Consider the following 19,641-nt stretch of genomic DNA (forward strand, 5'->3'; position numbering starts at 1 on the left):
TTACTACTTACTGAGATGTTTTTGCATTTTTAAAGAGATTAAATGTCTTAACCCTAAGGAATTTATTATAATTTTGCAATTTCAAGTAACAGTAAGAAGATAGAAAATATATGTCTTAAATAAGATACGAAATGGGGGTGGGGGGTGTCTTCTGAAATTATGCCATGTAAATAAATCCACTCTATTAGGGATATATTTGGCTTTTGATTCCTTCATACCAACACAGATACTATAATTTTAATTTCAGTATAAGATGACTTTTAAGACTGAATTTCCAAAACGCTCTAGAGGAAATATTTCCAAATATTAAATTAGCCAGTGTTTGGTAAAGAATAGGACCATCTCAGGTCATTAGGGAAAAGCTAAATTTAGAAAAAAAAAATCTGTGCAGATGAACTCAAGGTCAGTGTTTTCTAGAATATCTTCATTTTATTTCCTGATGATAAGTAGTAGAGTCTGATGCACTCAGGTTGACTTTCAATAAATGTAGGTTACCTGGTTGCCTGATTTGTTTCTTTTGATACTGAAATAGGCCAAACATTTGTATCTGTTCAGAAATGATTTCAGGTTGCTTTTTATTCTAAACATAATCTGTATTCTTTTTTTAGTGGTTACAACAGCTCCTCTTGGATGGCATCTATACAGTTCATTACCATTTTTGAGAAATCTTCAAGCAACTTGAGCCTAAGTCGAGCACACAAGCTGCTCATTTGGGAATACCTGTCCCCTACCACCACCACCAGGCAATAAACCCTAGATTCCTCTTCTGCCTTGGTCACCCAAGTAAGTTTTTATTAATAGTCTCTGTGGGTCTTTTTTAGGCTTTAGTTTTAGAAGTTTTAGGTTTGTATAAAGTTGAGCAGAAAGTACAGCGAGTTCCCATGTACCCTTTCCCCCCACCTCACCCCCAGTTTTCTCCACTGTTAACATCTTGCATTAGTGTGGTATATTTACTACAATTGATGAGCCAATATTGATACTTTATTATTAGCTAAAGTTCATAGTTCACATTAGGGTTAACTCTTTGTGTTGTACATTCTATGGGTTTTGGGTAATGCATAATGATATGTATCCACTATTATATTGTTATGCAGAATAGTTTCACTGGCCTAAAAATGCCCTGTGCTCCACCTCTTCATCCCTCCCTCACCCTATCCTGCCCCCAGCCCCTTGCAGCTGCTGACCTTTTTTCCTGTCTCTATAGTTTTGCCTTAGTCTATAGGTTTCCAACTGTATGTATAAGACAGGGAACAATTTGACTAGGGTAGGGTCATAGAGATAAAACAAAGGGGATTTAAAGATTTACCATAAAGCACATTCAAAGATAGCATGGGAACTACATTATTTTCACCAACTATATAGATGCATCTATTTATATTTTATTCAACTAACATTAATTGATAACATACTATGTGTCAGCAGTGCTTTAGGTGCTAGAGTTAACAATAGTAAGCAAGGCAGACAGCTTCTCTGCCCTCCTGGAGTGTATACTCAAATTGAGGGTAAAGGAAAAGGACAGAAATTAAACAAAAAGTCAAGTATTTTCAATAGTGCCAAGTAAGATAATGGAAATCAAATACAGTTATCTGATAGAGTGACAGTTGGAGACAGTGGTTAGGGAAGGCTTCTCTGAGGATATGACATTTGAGCTAAGAATTAAGAGATAAGAAGCCACTATCCATGCAAGAGAAGAACACTCCAAGCAGAGGGAACTGCAAGTAAAATGGCCTGGAGATGGGAACAAGCTGAGTCTGAAAGCCCACGTGACTGGGTGGAGTGAGCAGGAGAGAGTGTATGGGGGTGAGGCAGGGAGAAGCAGGTGAGATAGGTAGGCAAGGCTAGGTCATAATTGGCCCTGTAAGCCACAGTAAGGAGTTTCAGTTTTATTTTAATGGGAAGCCACTAGAGGCAGGAAAGTGATATGATCTGATTTATGTTTTTAAATGATCACTCTGGATCTGCAGAGTATCTTAAAAGACATTTTAAAATAAATACTACTGTGAATACACCAAGAGTACTAAAGATGCCAAGCAATACAATGCAAATCCTAAAGTAAAAATGGTGTTTCAAGATCATCCTGGCATGTATCTGGTCCTTATCCACAGCACCCCAGAAAAGAAATAACCAGCTGAGACATTAGCAGTATTTTTGATTATGTCCACAATCTGCCAAGTTTACCATTTGGTATAGGGATATTTACACTGAAAAATCATTTCTATAGGGAACTATAAATGAACACTTCATTAGATGTATTTCTGCTTTCCATGGGAATTCCCTGGCAGTCCAGTGGTTAGGACTCCACGCTTTCACTACCAAGGGCCCAGATTCACTCCCTGGTTGGGGATCTAAGATCCCACAAGCCATGTGGCACGGCCAAAAAATAAAATTAAATTAAATAAAAAGAAGTACTTCTGCTTTCCACTATAGCCTTTTATTTTAAACTTTGGAAAACCATGCTGTACCTGCGATTAGAAATTGCATTTTAGAAATACAAATAAGAAAAGGCTGATGTTCATATTTGGCCAGCAGATGTGGTACCAACACCATGGGACGCTTGGGGATGTGAAATGGAAATTGGCTGACCACAGTCCAGGTGCTTTTCTGCTTATTACAGGCCCAGCTCCAGGGGACCAGGCTCCCCTCTCAGTGAGTGATTTTTCTTTCTTAGCTTAAAAGAGAATTGGAACAATAAGTGATTTCCACTGTCTGTCTCTATGGCAACAGGTACCCTAATTTCACCTCTTAGATGGCAAATATACCTATTCACTGAATAGCTTTCAGTCCCTACTATTATGATGAAAAAATTGATTTCATGAAAAATGCTATTTAGGTTATAAGCAAACTTATCCCCCAGCAACCACGAAGTACAGTTTGTAAGAGGTAAAATCATTCATAAGCAGAATATACTCTGTGGGCTTTTCTTCCTTTTCAGGTGTAGGATATTTATCCCCAACGTCTCTCTTCTAGTTGTTTTTGGATGATAAAATATTATTCTTTTCTTCCTTAACATTTATTTTTATTTAATTATGAAAATTAGTCAGGTTCATTGTAAAGAGTTTGGCAAATACAGAAAAAATATAGAAAAGCATATGCAAGAAAATAAAACTCACTCTCCTTACTTAAAAGTAATAACTATTAATATCCTGCTAGCATTTTAGATATGTATACATATAAATACAACTTAAATGCTATAGTGTATATTTTTTTGTAACCAGACTCTTTCACAAAACATATTATGAGGAATTCTTCACATCATTAAGTATTCTTCTAACATACAATTTTAATGGTTTCAAAGGAGTCCATAATATGGCTTACTGTATTTTATTTAACTTATCCCTCTATGCTGACATTATTAACCATAAATGTTTATGTACACATCTATTGGCTTAGAATAAATCCCTGGATATGAAATACATGGATCAAATGGGATAAACATTTTAAATTATATTGCCAAATTTTCTCCTCAAATTATATCAATTTATTTTCCCACTGAAGGTAGATGGATAAGAGTATCCATTTCCTTAAATTCTTTATCAGAGGTACAGTTTTTAAAAAGAAAAAAATTGCCAGTTTGATGGAGAGGGGAAGTATCTCATATTTCTATAACATCTTAAATTTAAAACTTATTTTAAGGTTAAATATGTTTTTACATTTTCATTATTTTTTTAGGGTGAGGAGATATATAAATTGCCTGTTCACCTCTGAAGCAAAGACTATTTGTTGTCCCCTAATATTCATTCTACCTCTGTTTCTTAGTAACAGAAGAGATGACTTTTAGTTGAGCACATAGCACTTTAAAATAAAGACATTTCCCATTTTCATTTGCAGCTAAGTGTGTCTATGTGTCAACTCCAGGTAGGAAAATGTGATCTATGCTTTTTCAGAGAAACGTCCTTAAAGGGAGAGGATACTGCCCTCTTTTTCCTCTTCATCATTCCTGATGGTTAGAATGCAGATATTATGGTTAGAGCTTCAACAGCCATTTTGGACCATGAGGATGTGCTAGAGATGGTGGAGCAGAAAGCTAGAGGGAGCCTAGGTTCTTAAGAATTTTATGGAAGTGCCACCCTGCATGGCTGGTTTCCAGATTTTTATGTGAGAAAATAAAACGTTGTGTTTTTAAGCCATGATTAGTTTGTATTTTTAGTTTCATGAAGCTGAACTTAATCCTGACTGATGTAGATTAAGATTTTTTTCCTCATTTTTTTTCTCATTGATTTTTAAGTGCTCTTTCTATTTTAAGGTTATTTACACTTTACCTGGCACACATGTCACAAGTTTTTCCAGTTTTTCATTTGGTCCTAATTTTTTATGGAATTAGGATATGCAGAAATATAGTTATTCTTAAATTTATTTGCTATTTAAATTCCATTATATATTCAGAAAAATCAGATAACAGTATTAGCTTAGAAATATAAATTCCAGAGAAATAGTTTGTCTCAACCATCATAAGGCAGTACTGAGGCATAATTTTACTTCCTATAGGTATGCGATTAAATGGTGACATTGCAGGCTAAAGCCATTTAGATGATGAGAAATTGTGTATACTTTTGAGGACTTAATCAATAATTCATTGCTTGCTAAAGCAGAGATTTTCCATTTTTAATCTGTGGAGCTCTAGGTTCAAAAGCATTGCCTCAGAGGTCTCCACTGGGGCTTAGGTGGGGCTGAGTGGGCCAGCTCTGCCTGCCACTCCCAGTTGAGGTTTTAAAGGCAGTCACTCTGTGTTATTCACTGGAGTTCCACAAAAGAACCCCTGCCATATGATTTCCTTCCCACACAGAGAAAAAATAGAGAGTAACAATTTCCTACCAGATCATAAGCAGCCAGCATCTTTTTCTGCACGTCTGGAATGGCCCCCAGAGGCTCCAGATGAGGAAAGTTGTCCTTCATCACAAGAGAGACAGAGGGAGTATTGTCACTGGTAATGAGCCGAGAGGACAGGGTCAACAGGCACTGTTTCAGACTGGCAATTGGAGGGAGTCCGCACAGTTCTTTAACAGACACTATGGCATTCTGTGGGGAAGAAAACATGGAATTACACTTCTGACCACATGACACATCCCCCCCCCCCAGCATTTCTAGGTTTACACAAAAGTATATTCATTAAAAGCATACCCTTAAATACATATGAAATTTGAAGCAAACTAGATTATAACCAACCAAACATGTTGAGATATGCATGGAGATAACACGCAGAGCTAATTCACAACTACACTTTATCTTTCTCAGCTTTTAACAACTGCCACAAATATGCCACAAAGCAAAGCAGATGATGACCCAAGGCTACACAGTGCTTTCCAAGTAGGGCTGTGGAATATTCTGGAATATCTGAAATGTTCTGGACAATGCACACAAATTAATATTGACTGATCATGAGTATCTTGTTAAATTTGTATCATGATAATCATAAAAGCATGTCAGTGGTTGTACATTGGAGTGCATCTTCTTTGAGTTTTTCCCCTCAAGGTAGCAGGCTGCTATTACTCATCATCCTCCTTTCACATAACCATCAGTGGTATTCCTTTGTCATCCCACCAGAAATGCAGCTGACGGACACACATAATAAAACACATTTCATGTAAAGCTACATTTGTCCATGTGACAGGCATTTAAAAGATTCATTGGAAATAGAAATTATGCCTATTAACAATGAACAATACCTAACCTAATGTGTGTCTCGTGAATTTAGTGACAGTGATGGTATCCATTTTTCTAGTAATTAGGCTCTAAATAATCCCAAACCAAAAAAAATCTGAGATGAGATAAATTATCAGTACTAACTGGAAAAATTTTATCTATAGCCAACTATTCCAAGAATTACATAGAACTACATAAAATCTACTTCTAATATATAAAGTCAGGTGTAGAAATGACTTATAACTAATCTAACATAGGGGTTTATAATAGTTATAGAATTATGTCGGAAAAAGTCAGGTAGATAATGCTGATATTTGGAGCCTATTTTTAAAATAGCAGCCAAGGCAACCCACCACAAGTTATACATTAACAATCTAAGTATTTGTATGTGGTTTATGCAATATAGTATTTTCTAGCTTTTTGGTGATTTAAAATTGATTTTAAACCCATTCCAGAATTCCTCTGTGAAATAATGTAAAAATAAAGTTTTCACCAAGTCATGGTTTGGCATTCAGCATCACATGACTAAGAACCATGAATGATCATTGGGTTTTGGTGGTGGTTAAGTCTAGATCTAAAGCTCAATATTCCTATTTATTAAATGCAATATTTGGGAAATTACTTAACCTCTTCAAGCTTGTTTTCTATTTTGAATGTAGGGATTTTTGGTGAAGGTTACTACAAAAATGTTAGTTAAAGGAGCAAATAAAGTACATTGAAAAATATTCCTCTCCTGTTTTGCTCTCATACATAGACTCCTACTGCTTCTGCCAAACAACATCTTCTTGCACATTGCAGGAACTAAGCAAGCATTTGCCGTTTGATTGTTTCTTAGTAACATGAGCCTAGAATAAGCATATTAAATAGTCTTGAAGAAAAAAGTTTGCAGCCATCTCTGATTATAAGCATTAATGAAGACAAGAAAACTGACACTGAACTCCTACATGCTAAGGCTGGGGAATTTACATATACTCTCATTTAATTCTCATAATAATCCTGTGATGTAATTATTACTATTTTTCTTACCTTATGAGGAGAAAACTGATGACCAGATATCTGAAATAATTTGCTCAAGATCACACAGGGATAGAGTTTAATCCAGAATCCATGTCCTTTCAATTAAAGCACATTTCTAAAAGAAGACTAAATAGTTTTCAACAAGTTCAAGGGCTGAATTTTGTTTGTTTATTAGTCTTCTTTGTTTCGTGGAGGGTAATTTATTATTGTTGTATGCAAACAACTAAGACATCATCTAATAGGCATTACATTTGTTTTATATGACTTCAAATACCCTTCTGTGTTCTTATCTGCAAATATTTTACATGTATACTTATAATTAGTATGCATGTATTTGTATATATAAAATTTTGTATGTTACATGCACATATAATATTTTATATTCTATTCTTTTCACACTGTTTCATATACACATTCCCATATACCAATTTAGTTTTGTACTAGGGACATTTAATGGATATATAAAGCATTTTGCTACACTGATACTCCATTAGCTGGCTTAGTTCAGGCCAGATTTAACATAGCATTCACCATTAGAAACATAAAATATATCTGTTTTACAGAAATAAAGTTACAGATGTAGAAAATAAACTTATGGTTACTGGGTGGGGGGGAGGGATAAATTGGAAGATTGGGATTGACACATACACACTACTATATATAAAATAAATAACTTATAAGGACCTACTGTATAGCACAGGGAACTCTACTCAGTACTCTGTAATGGCCTGTATGGGAAAAGAATCTAAAAAAGAGTGGATATATGTATATGTATAACAGATTCACTTTGCTGTACAGCAGAAACTAACACAACATTGTAAATCAACTATACCTCAATAATTTTTTTTAAATATCTGTTTTATCACAGGCAATACTGAATTTAATTCAGCAGTACATGGGGTCACACATCCTCTGTGATAATATTTTGAGGAATCAGATCATTAGTAAAACACAATGTTCACTGGTGAGAGAGGGGTCAGAAGACTCAGGGGTAAGGGAGGACAGTATGGGATTTTTCCTACCTGCATATTTTCTCTCATATCTATGGCTTCTCGTAAGGGATGAACTGCTATCTTAAAGATGTCATCTATGGTTTTAAGACCGATATTCCTGAGCATGGTATATTCCCGAACTTTCTTCCCCATTCTCACTGAAAGGCTGCGCTTCTGTGGCTTTCCTCCTCCACTTCTATTAGTTATTGCTATGTGGACAAAAAGAGTTACATGCTCCATGATGTCACCCACAAAGGAGCGGAGGGGAACATGCCGATATCCAGGCTGCAAACATTCAAATGGTATTGTATATTGCCCTATAAACTCATCCCCGATGTAGTCGTCGTCCAGAACCACAAAACGGATCATGGCCAGCTCAGGCAGGTTCACTTGAAACTCAAATGTCTCATCAAAAATAGGATTATCACTGTTTTGTTGTACAGTTTTAGTTCTTTGTTCTGAACAGTCGGCTGGAATTCCATGTATCTCTATACACACGTAGGGATCTATGACATCCCCTTTGGCACAAGCTCCCTTGGGCTTTGGGAAGTTCTGACCACTGATGATCTTAATATGAAGCACTAGAGGAGACACCCCAGGTACAATGCCCTTTGTATTTGCACTGAAGTAAGAAACTTCATCGCGCATGATAGACGGCCTTAGAACATAACCACATCCTCCATTTTGAAGAAACCAGCCTGTGTGAAGGTCCATCATTGGACCCGGAGTCTGGAAATTCATTGCCACAATCTGACAGCCACAATTCCAAAAGTCCTGTGGATTCAAGTTACTGGAATCGATTCTCATGGCACTTGGATAGATTCGTGATAAGAACTTCTTATTATAATTCACAAAATCCTCTGGGTATTCATTTGCAATTCGGCTGGCCTCTGTTTCACTAAATGAACAAATTTCCCAATAGTTTTGGCTTTTCATAGATAGTTCAAAATCCCTGTACTGAACAGATTTACAGATAGACACCAAGTCAGAGAGCTCCCTACACAGCAAGATTTGTTTCTGCTCACCATTGTAATCTACTGACATCCTTCGAGACATTTCAGCTTCTTCATCTTCGTCTGTAACTTCTCCTTCTAAAACATCTGGATCAGAAGGCAATTTCTTTCCTTTCACAATGATCATTCTTTTTAATTTTTCTGGTGATGGGAGGTAGGATTCTGACGGCACAGGTGCTTCAGTATAGAGTTTACTGCCAAAGACCTTTTTCATCTGTTGAACCATTACCTTCTGCTGGGGTAGGGAGCAGTGATTCCCCAAGCAAAGAATGAGTGGGTACTCAGAAGCCACAAAGGCAAATTTATTTATCACCTCTATGACGCTTCGAAAGGAAACGTGTGTTGTCATGTTATTTCGATTACAAAGGATTGGTTCATTGTCTGAACCATCATTTACATCAAGTTCAATGCTTCGACAGCCCATTTTCAAAGCTCTAACATACCCGTTAATGTCAGCCGGCCCCCTAAACTGGTCTTCTATGAGATAGGTGTTGTGAGAGGCGTTGATGTAATAGTGAGATAATGGCTGGGTCATATCTTGGGCAACCTTTTTTTGTTCAGGATCAAAAATGTCACATTCTGGTGACAACAAATATTGGGTAAAGCCATCAATTGCAAGAAACCCTTTCTGACGTCCCTCTTCAGAAAGCTCATATCTCCGAATGATGTCTAAGCACATGTCCTCGGTGATATGGGTGACTCCTTGCTCAGCTTCTAAAAAAAGCATGAGATCATTGGCATCCAAATACTCTTTGTTTTTACATATCTGTACAAGTAAGAAATACACTTCTGGCCTGGTGCAAAGTTCACAAAAAGCTTCACAAAACTCCTCTTCTGTCACTCGGGTCGTTAGCTTTTCTTTGCTCTTCTGGATTTCTTTAAACTTTAACCTGATCTTGGATTCCTTCAGGGTAGGGTTGAGTTGTTTTATTAACTCTACAGAGGTGTCTTCCAACATAATCCCATTCCCATCGATATCTGCTGCTTCAAACACCTTTTTCAACCACATAAACCTTGGTGTGTTCTGGTTGCCCTCCATAAAATCAAGGGGTTGCTTACTTCGAGAAACCAGATACCGTAACCCTGACACCCAGATGTTTGCTACATCTGCTGAATTGGCAACTAGGTCCAGAGACTCGTAGTTTTCCCCGTGGAGTATGGAAAAGGCACAGTCCTCACAAATCTGGTCAGCAAGGCCATTGTTTCTAAATGTTTCTGTGTTCTTCCCCAGTCGGATCTCTTTTATGGCAGAAATATCAAGCTTAGCTTTCTCAAGGTCTTTTTTGGAAGGTTCCCAGCGAAGAGCTTGGAGGTCTGTGTCCAGAGTGAAAAAACGGTTGTAAATGCGAGAATTTGGCCGTACTTTCTTCAGTTCACAGCCAGCTTGCATGAAGCTGATGCAGTCACTCGCGCTACTGATTTTCTTTTCTGATGGCATGCTGCTGAAAGACACGGTTTTCTTTCTTCCACCACATTTTTGGTTTGCAGGATCCTGTAAAGCAATTTGAAAATAATGAGTCAATTTCCTTTAGAAAATAGACAAATTCAATAACACTCTATGAGTGCCTCAGACTCCATTCAGCAATTATGATTATTTGGACAGGAGCTAGCCTAAATTTTACCTTTTCACTGTTTCGGAAAAGAGAAATTGCCAAGAAAATTGATATTATTAAGTTCAGGAAAAAAACTTATTCTTCCAATGCCTGTGTGTTCTTTGAAATAAAATCAAGTATTAAGTTAACTACAAATCACTCTTATTTGTTCATTAAAGTAGATTTCCTAAGATTCTCTACCTGTTGGTACTTTGACAACCTTGCTCATGTCCCTAGAGATATATGGAAGAAATAAAGCTGGATTTCTTTAAAAAGCTTTCCTCATTTACACTTTGCAACAGTTTAATTTTTATACTTAAAACTAGTTCAAATAAAAGATTTTTACCTTAACATGCATTACATCAAAAAGGGCTTACAATATAGCTTAACTAAAAAAAAAAAAAAAAATCACTTTTTTTCCTCAAACTATTTTGAAGAATAAAGTCAACTTGAAAGTCAGATTGAGAGCTAACAATAGACAAATGACTCTCACTTGAGCAATTTTTCAGATATAGGTAAACAATTTAAATGAACATTATGATAGAGTTGCCATAGGATCCAGCAAAAGATGAAAACTCTAATTTGAAAAGATACATGCATCCCAATGTTCACAACAGCACTATTTACAATAGCCAAGACACAGTAGCAACCTAAGTGTCCATAAACAGAAGATGTGATATATATACAATGGAGTATTACTCAGCCATAAAAAAGAATGAAATGATGCCATTTGTAGCAACATGGATGGACCTAGGGATTATCATACCAAGCGAAGTAAGTCAGAAAGAGAAAGACAAATACCATATGATATCCCTTATATGTGGAATCTAAAATATGATACAAATGAATCTATTTACAAAACAGAAACAGATTCACAGATGTAGAAAACAAACTTATGATTACCAAAGGGGAAAGGGAATGGGAGAGGGATAAATTAAGAGTTTGGGATTAACAGATACAAACTACCATATACAAAATAGATAAACAACAAGGTCCTACTGTATAGCACAGGGAACTATATTCAATCTCCTGTAATAAATCATTATGAAAAAGAATATATATATAATAATATATGTAATATATATCTGAATCACTTTTCTGTACACCAGAAACTAAGACAACATTGTAAATCAACTATACTTCAATAAAAAAATAAAAATAAATGAACATTATGAGATTCACACCTACATTTCAGTATAATGTTATTAGCAGCCACTGTGTAAAACCAAACAGAAATATGAATGGCTCCACTAAATTTTGAGGTTCTTCCAATGTGAATTAAATTTCGAAGCCTTTTGCCATAAGATTTCACAGGGAACACTTGCATCTTACCTTTTACCCATTTCTGTTAAGTATCCTTGTATCTTAGTCTCACAGAGTCCCAATTTCCTCAGCCCACTTGGCCCTTCCCTGAACAACAGTGCCAACAGGGCATCAAACTTCATCTGTGCAGGTTAGTGTATTTTAAGCAGGTGAATTTCTTGTGGCTATTTCCTTCTTGGGTGTGTCTAGGCCTTTTCACCTATTATCTTTTCTAAATTTCAGGTCCAGTCCTCTGAACACTCATAATCATAAGACAATGTATTTCATCTTAGTCCTAGACTATCCACTGTGTCTATCACTCTCAATTCATTTGCACTGAATATCTGAACAATGCCACTTAAAACTGGATTTTTCTTTATACTTTCTTCTGTTCAGACCATAGACTCAAATTCACAAGGTTCCCAATCATATTATCAATTCAGATAATTCTCCCAGGAACAAATTTCCCAAAAGTACCTTAGTGCATGTTTAAAGTGCCCAATTTTATAAAGCATATCAAAGAGGCAGCAAAGTATAGAGAGCAAAAGGCATGGTCATTAGGGTAGAAATAACTAGTCTCCAGTTGGTATTATCCCACTCACTAGTGACCTTGGGTAAGTTACTTAGCCTCTCTGAATCTTAATTCCTGCTTTTAAGTAGGAACTAATAATCATTATATATAATAGAGCATTACTGTGAGACTCAAAAGAGAAAATGTTCATGAATATTCTTTGTAAGGTTAATCTTTTTGAAGGGAGAGGAACATTTCATCATACACCTGGTCTCTGTAGGACTTTCAGTAGGCACTGACCAGGATACTGGGGGTTATCCAGAAGTTGATTCATTCCTGACCTATGAGCATTTAAGACAGATCTTCAGTGAAAAACTGAAAATGTTTAAAAACAGCCATATGATGTTACTATTTTAAACACTGAAAAGTGTAGCCAAAGTAGTCTAGGCTGTTTCCTTCAGGCATTCTTTTAAAACTGGTTAGAATTTCTCTTCTAAGGTGTCATTTAATTGCGGTCTTGCCTGTAAGAGTCTCCCTATCTTATGATTCAGAAAAAGGCAGGATGATTTATTATTCAATTGACTAAAACCTTACCTGTGAAAAAGATACAAAATTTGCTTTAGTTATGGGATGTAGGTGGGATGATTCATTAACTCAAATATATATCTGATCTTCAAGTGACAAAGATATAAATTACTAAATTTAGATTAGAGGATATTGTCTCTTGGTGCCCTGGCATTTAAGAACTTAGCCCCTGCTTTTCCAGAGAGTTGTTATTTTTAATTATCCCACAGTGGTCAATCTCCTCATCTTTAAGTTAAAAAACAACCATAAATCTTCAGCTGTTTATATGCAGATGCACTATTAGAACACATTTAAATTTGTCACAGCTCACATGCTCAGAAATATCAGATGTTTGTGTGTATTTTTCCACACCATCAAGGCAAGAACCTAAAGGTATTGCCGAGATGGGATTAATCTAACAAGTAAAATACTGAAGGAAACTGTGAATTGTGATGGTAAATTAGACTGTGACTCAGCTTTTAAAGCTACTATTTCACTAGACTTTTAAGTATTGAGAGCTTTCACATTAAAAATTATTTTTATATAAGCAGATCATATTCCAAATAAGATGATTGTCAACAGAATTATAAAACCTCTAATAGTTTCTAACAAAGCTTAAATGGGAAATCAGTGTTCCTCTGAATGCATGTATATATTTCCTCTACCCTATGCATGGTATTATACGATCCTTCTCCATGGTCTAAGTGCCAATCTTGACTTCAGCCACTATTTTTTGACATTTTGACATCGCCTCATATCAAGACTTTCTCTCCTAGTAAGATAAGTCTTCAAGAAATAAATGTTTTGTTTTGTTTTGTTTTGCAGTACGCGGGCCTCTCACTGTTGCGGCCTCTCCCGTTGCGGAGCACAGGCTCCGGACACGCAGGCTCAGTGGCCATGGCTCACGGGCCCAGCCGCTCCGGAGCACGCGGGATCCCCCCGGACCGGGGCACGAACCCGCGTCCCCTGCATCGGCAGGCGGACCCTCAACCACTGCGCCACCAGGGAAGCCCCAAGAAATAAATGTTTTATACCTACCCTACAAAAGAATCCACCTGCCTCGTAATGCTTATTTCTTGCCTTGACATGCAACTTTTACGTGATTATAAAACTTAACCTAAAATGCTTTAAAACTTGGAACCAGTGGAAAAGATAACAATCTTTAGGTTGTCGTCTCACAAAGGACAAAATCCAAAGTTATTACAAGCCCCCAAATGAGCAAATATATATACTTTATATATATAATATATAGAGAGAGCCATAGTACATATGAACAAATAGTTTGTTTGCTGTTGACTAGAGCCAAGATTACTTATATTCAAAATATGCTGGAAAAGTTTCAGGACTCTGATGTTTCTCTACGTCTGTTCTTTCAATGGTCAAGCTATGCATTAGCTCTGAAAAGCTGGCAGAAGGGGAGAAGGAAACTGTGTTAGAGTAGACGGGGACGACGGGCTACTCCAAGTCTCTTTCTGAGCTTCTTCACCACCAAGGCCTCTTTGCTGAGCCCTACACCCCTCTGTAGTTCCCTCAAGAAGATCTTAGCAGATTGATGGTGGGGAAGGAGTACTATTCTAATAAACAGACTGGGGGTATCTCCAACTGAAGAAAGTTAAAGTACTGGTTATAGATCTTCCTGGTGATAAATACACCGAAAAAAATTTGATGATGAAATAAGAGCACATCCATTGCAGCTATCTATATATTAGGAAGACAGGTACTTTGGGCACTTTCCAAGAGAAACCAAAGTTTATTTTTAGTTCCGGTGTGCTCTTGCCAGTTTCTAGCTCATGAGATGATTGAATTGACTCCAATGACCATAAGGTCATTATTATAAGGAGATTATTATAAGGTATGAGAACTTGACATTTCTTTCAAAGCTAAATTTCCTCACTCTGGAATGAAAAGAAGAGGCTAGAGTACAAATTCCTCCCCCCCAAAAAATTTTTTCTTAGAGCAGCTTACAAAATAAAAAGTATGAACAGCACATTGTGATGCCTCTACCCCCTAAATTAAAGCTTAGCCTCATATTCTAGTGGGGTCCAAAAATTAGTCAGGCATTGAGCTCAATTTTTTCTATTTCCAAACGTTTTGTTTTTAAGTTTCCAAATTATAATTTCACAAGAAGGGATCACATTTAATCAAGTTATATAATAAATAAACCAAACTGTGTTTATATGTTCTCTGAACATTTCCAGATAACACCTTACATTTGGATCTACTGTCTTCTTAAATTAGTCAATACTCTACATGAAGGATTTAATCATCAGAATCAAGAAGAGTCTCATAAACTGGCAAAGCAATAGACAAATGTTTTAGTCTTTTATTAAAACAGTAGAAGACATTGATTTTTCTGTGAACACTGTTTCTAATATATGTATATCAAAGATAATTTCTATCTAACCTCATGATATAAGGGTTGATGTCTAATCTTAAGAATAATTTCAAAATATTAGGGGAAAATGGTCAAATGTTCTAGTTTTTTTTAAATTTTTCATTATTTTCTACAATACTGTTGCTTATACACTATTAGGAGTAGGGTACCAGTCATGATCACATGAGATTCCCACACAAGAGTAAAGGCTTTATAGCTCCCTAAACGTGTTTTATTAAACTAAAATTGGGGGAAAATGTTCAGATAAATTGAATTAATAAACCTGTTTCCATAAGTTCCCATTGGCATTTGCTCTCTGAGCCTAACAAGATAAGATATGCTGCAAGTTCCTTAACAAAACTCAGCAAACAAAATCATTTTTCGGGGCTTCCCTGGTGGTGCAGTGGTTGAGAGTCCACCTGCCAATGCAGGGGACACGGGTTCGTGGCCCGGTCTGGGAAGATCCCACATGCCGTGGAGCGGCTGGGCCCATGAGCCATGGCCGCTGAGCCTGCATGTCCTGAGCCTGTGCTCCACAGCGGGAGAGGCCACAACAGTGAGAGGCCCATGTACCACAAAAAAAAAAAAATCATTTTTCATCAGAACACACTCATAAGCCCCAGAGAGAACTCTGCTTATTCAATGAAAGCACAGTTTTGAGTCTCAATAATGAATTATTTCAATATAATAATTTCAAAAAAAGTGTACTAAAGCAGCACAAAAATGTGAATGTACCCAATGCCATAGAACTATACATCTAAAAATAGTTAAAATGGTAAACTTTATGTTATGCCTATTTTACCACAAAAAAAGAACATATTGAAGCATTGTACAAAACCTTAAGAGTAAAGGAAACATACCCAGGTTTCCCTACCTCTGACCTGATAAGCATGTTTAAACATCTAATTGTAATGTAATGTATTCCTTCCATGTTTTTTTTTTGGGGGGGGTAAATTGTTATTAAGTGAATGATGATTCTTTGTTAAAACAGGACAAATTTACAAAAACTTTAAGAATGGCAATCAAAACACCAGGTGTAAAACTGTGATTAGAAAGAAACTTATTTCATAATACAGAAATCCAGCTACATAAATGCAGATACACTAAAGTGAAATTCGCTTTTCTTTTTTAGTAAAAGATGGGGGGAAACATTTATTTTTGAATAGTTCTCTTAAGAAAGTCTCCACATAAAAATGTAATAGACTATAACTAAAAGGCAAGCAAAAATATAGCACATAAATCTTATTTTCACCATAAGGAGCCTATCTTTTTTCTAATAGACAACCTATGAACTATAACTCTATACTAATAATATTCATTCTGGTTTTATGAACTTCCAAGCAAAATTCAGAAAAGGTTTAGTTGACACATGAAACCTTCAAAGGATTGTAGACAATATAATCTAGGACCCAAATGAGCCCCAACAATGGATGCTGAGAGGCCTTTGGTCTCCATTTTTCATTCATTCATTCAACAAACAATGATAAGTACCTACTTCATGCTAAGAACTAGCACATTTAAGAGTTTTGAAGAAACTGATAAAGTCTGACTTTTATCTTAAATAGATCAATTTGGATGCGCACTAGAAGGATGTGATATGGACAAAACTGAAGATGGTGCAGTAGGTAAGCAGCATTAAAGGAAAGAGACGGTGATGGCCTGAGGTAAATAGCTAATAAAAGGAAGGGTGAGAAATGGGAAGTATCAAGAAATAGGAGGTAAAATCAGAAGTTCTTGATTCAGTCTAGGATGACTCCTAGGTTTCTGGTTTGAATGAGATGTGAATGGAAATATTGCTAAAAGAGAGGAAATACAAGGAGAGGTAAAGTTAAAAATGAAGTAGGTTTACTTCGGGTTATGGTGGATTATAGATGAGTATGGGCCATCTAGGTGAAGAGGCTGGGCAGAGGAGAAGACTTAAAGGAAAAAAAAAAGGCTAAGGGGTAAGAGAACCAGGAGCATGAGTCTCACAGGAACCAAGGAGCAGATTTGAAGGAGCAAGTGTTAGAAAATAAGATGTTAAAGTGGCTTATTGGATTCAGTCATCAAGATATTTACTGGTAACTTTAATAAGAGAATGTCTTATGTTGCCTTCAAAATGGTGAGAATGGTGACAGGGGTGAGAGCCAAACTGCAGCCGGAAAATGATAAGTCAAGAGAAGGCTACCCTCACAATGATGGCTTTATTAACTTATATTGGTGATAGCTCAAGGAATGGAATCCAAGTCTAATGTACACATTAGATGTACATAATGTGTGTCATATATACCTATATTTAAAGTATCGTGTCCAATGCGTCTATGCCCAAATCCACAACCGTGCCTGGCAGTTAGGCACTCTGGAAAAAACCCAGCCCCTGACACAAGGCCTAACTCTTCCCACAAAACTCCAGGAGTTGGGGATGGTGGTATCATCACTACATCTGTGGCCTTCAAGTTTCAAGTAAGGGAAGGTTGCAACTATAGAATTACACCATTTTTTCACATTGAAATTTCCAAAGTTATTCTCTCACAGTAAACTCAAATTACTTAATGCAAAGTCACAAACAGGTGGTGTCACTTACTTATGATGAGCACCATGTGACCCACCTGATGTCACTGTGTGGGACAGTGGGGGTGGAGGTTCTGATGGGCATTGCTGAGAAGTGGTTGAAGCCTGACCCAAGTTCTGTGAACCACGGGCTCTCCCTGGTGGCTCTCACTAAGCCTAGTTGGTAAGAAGCTGAATTTTCTTATTCATAAAGAAAGTGTTCATTCTCTACACCATCTTATAATTCAAGAGGATTAATTAAAGGCAATGTGTGAAGTTATTCATGCACATATCTCTCGCCAAGTTAAGTTTTATGTCTGTATTTAACATTACATTTAATTTATAAAAGGTGATTCATTTAATAAAATGCACTAAAGCCATCCCCTTTAGGAAACCCTCTCCACAGTGTACATGCCATGGTTGTGTTATGAAATTCACTGAATTATAGGAAGCCGGAGACCCTCTAAACATTCTTTTAAATGACATCTCCTAAATGACCCTCCTCACTTGAAAACAAAATTGTTGATTTTCTAAAGGCAAAGATGGAATAAAATATAGAAAGAGTCTGTTTCAGCGTGGGTTCTTAGTACCTTTGATTTGTTTTGTTTAACGGAGGAAGCTTTCTGCTGTGCTATATCTCACTGCAATCATTCACTCATTAGAATTCATTAAGACATTACTCTAAATAAAAGTGATTATCTCAAGTTCTTCTGCTGCATGGTTTCTACCCAGTTAGGGTTTTTCTGCAAGTATGATTCTCATCATGCATGTTCCATGCATTAGTTCAAAATACAGCATTCACTTATGCAAAGATTAACTGAACACATACTATGTGCTAGACACCATCCCAGTGATTAGTTCTTTAAAAATTATTAATCCCAACACTAATGGCACCTGGAATAAATGCTTTCTTTCCATCACACTTTTTATGCACAGGTTTTTATAACTGATGAAATTTGTAAGTAGAATAATGACAAAATCTTCAAATTTAATAAATCAAACAAAGCATATAACGAATGCTTCTAAATAAATAAAAACAGCTTTAAATATCATTGAGGATGTTTGAGAACCAAAACCACAAAGCAGCACAAGAGCTGGTGAGGTGATATTTAAAAGGGAGTACTAGTAATTAAGTACAGTTAAGTTACATCTTTACCACTAAGGCATTTATCTAGATACTTAAAATTGGACAAGAAAAAAAATAAGCTTTGAAATGTTCAAAATCTATAAAGGTCTTAGTTAAAATAATTTTAAAATTATTGCCACTTAACAAGAAAACAAATATGGTTTTCACATGGAGCTACACTATAATTTTATGCCATGAGAAAAAATCTTAAATTACATAGCCCTACTTGTGACTCCATTATTCCTAGATGTGCTAGAAAGACCTTGCCACTAACAGTGTGGCTAGTAAGAGTTTGCTGCCGGAACCCAGAAGATGGCATCAGTGGGTTTAGTCACACCAAAGTCCTGTTGCCATGTTCTCATAGTAACTGCTAATAGACTGCAAAGCACATTATTAACCACAATAGTACTGGATTTTCAATAGGTTAACGTTTTTATAATGCCTCCTAAAATAACTGGAATAGCAAAATCAAGATTAAGGAGTCACATTCTGTCAGTTTCATTTTGCAACAAGAGGCTTCTTTATTCTCTAGAGCATAATGAGTGGCACAGACTAAAAAGGCTTTGGTTTGAAATTTTTAACAAAACTGGGAAGAAACCAACTCAAAGGAATGGTAAGAATAACAATAAATCATACCAAAGTATCCTTTCTGGCTCACAATTTCAGGAACACTATATCCTGATTTATATATTTTAAATGTGTCAACTGCCTTCTTGGGAAAGGCTGCTCACTTAAATCTCACCAATCTCCTCTTGCATCCTTCACAGTCCACTACTTTGTATACAGTAGTGGTACAAGGTACATCAACACTCCCATTTTTCTAGTCAAAAACATGATGTTTTCAACTAATCCAATTGCTACATGAAATGCATGGTTTTGCTTATTGTAAGTCCCAGGAGAATACATTACAGTACTGTGTCTTAGCAGCAGCAATATGAACAAAATGAAGTGGACACAAATAAAGGTCATCTGACAATTATT

General features: G+C 36.3%; 1 protein-coding gene across 2 annotated transcripts in view; it reads right to left on the minus strand.

The window, feature by feature from the left end:
• The window catches only part of PLCL1 (phospholipase C like 1 (inactive)), a gene marked incomplete at its 5' end in the record, with an annotated part of 348,375 nt that overhangs the window by 63,140 nt on the left and 265,594 nt on the right, over positions 1–19,641 (minus strand). For both annotated transcript variants that reach the window (XM_082630504.1, XM_082630503.1), the window contains 2 exons: positions 4,813–5,016; positions 7,680–10,154. In XM_082630504.1, the coding sequence (XP_082486630.1) occupies positions 4,813–5,016; positions 7,680–10,154 (2,679 nt within the window). The remainder of the gene's footprint in view (positions 1–4,812; positions 5,017–7,679; positions 10,155–19,641) is intronic.

Source organism: Mesoplodon mirus (assembly GCF_964341445.2).
Source record: "Mesoplodon mirus genome assembly, chromosome: 8".
NCBI classification, from domain to species: Eukaryota; Metazoa; Chordata; class Mammalia; order Artiodactyla; family Ziphiidae; genus Mesoplodon; species Mesoplodon mirus.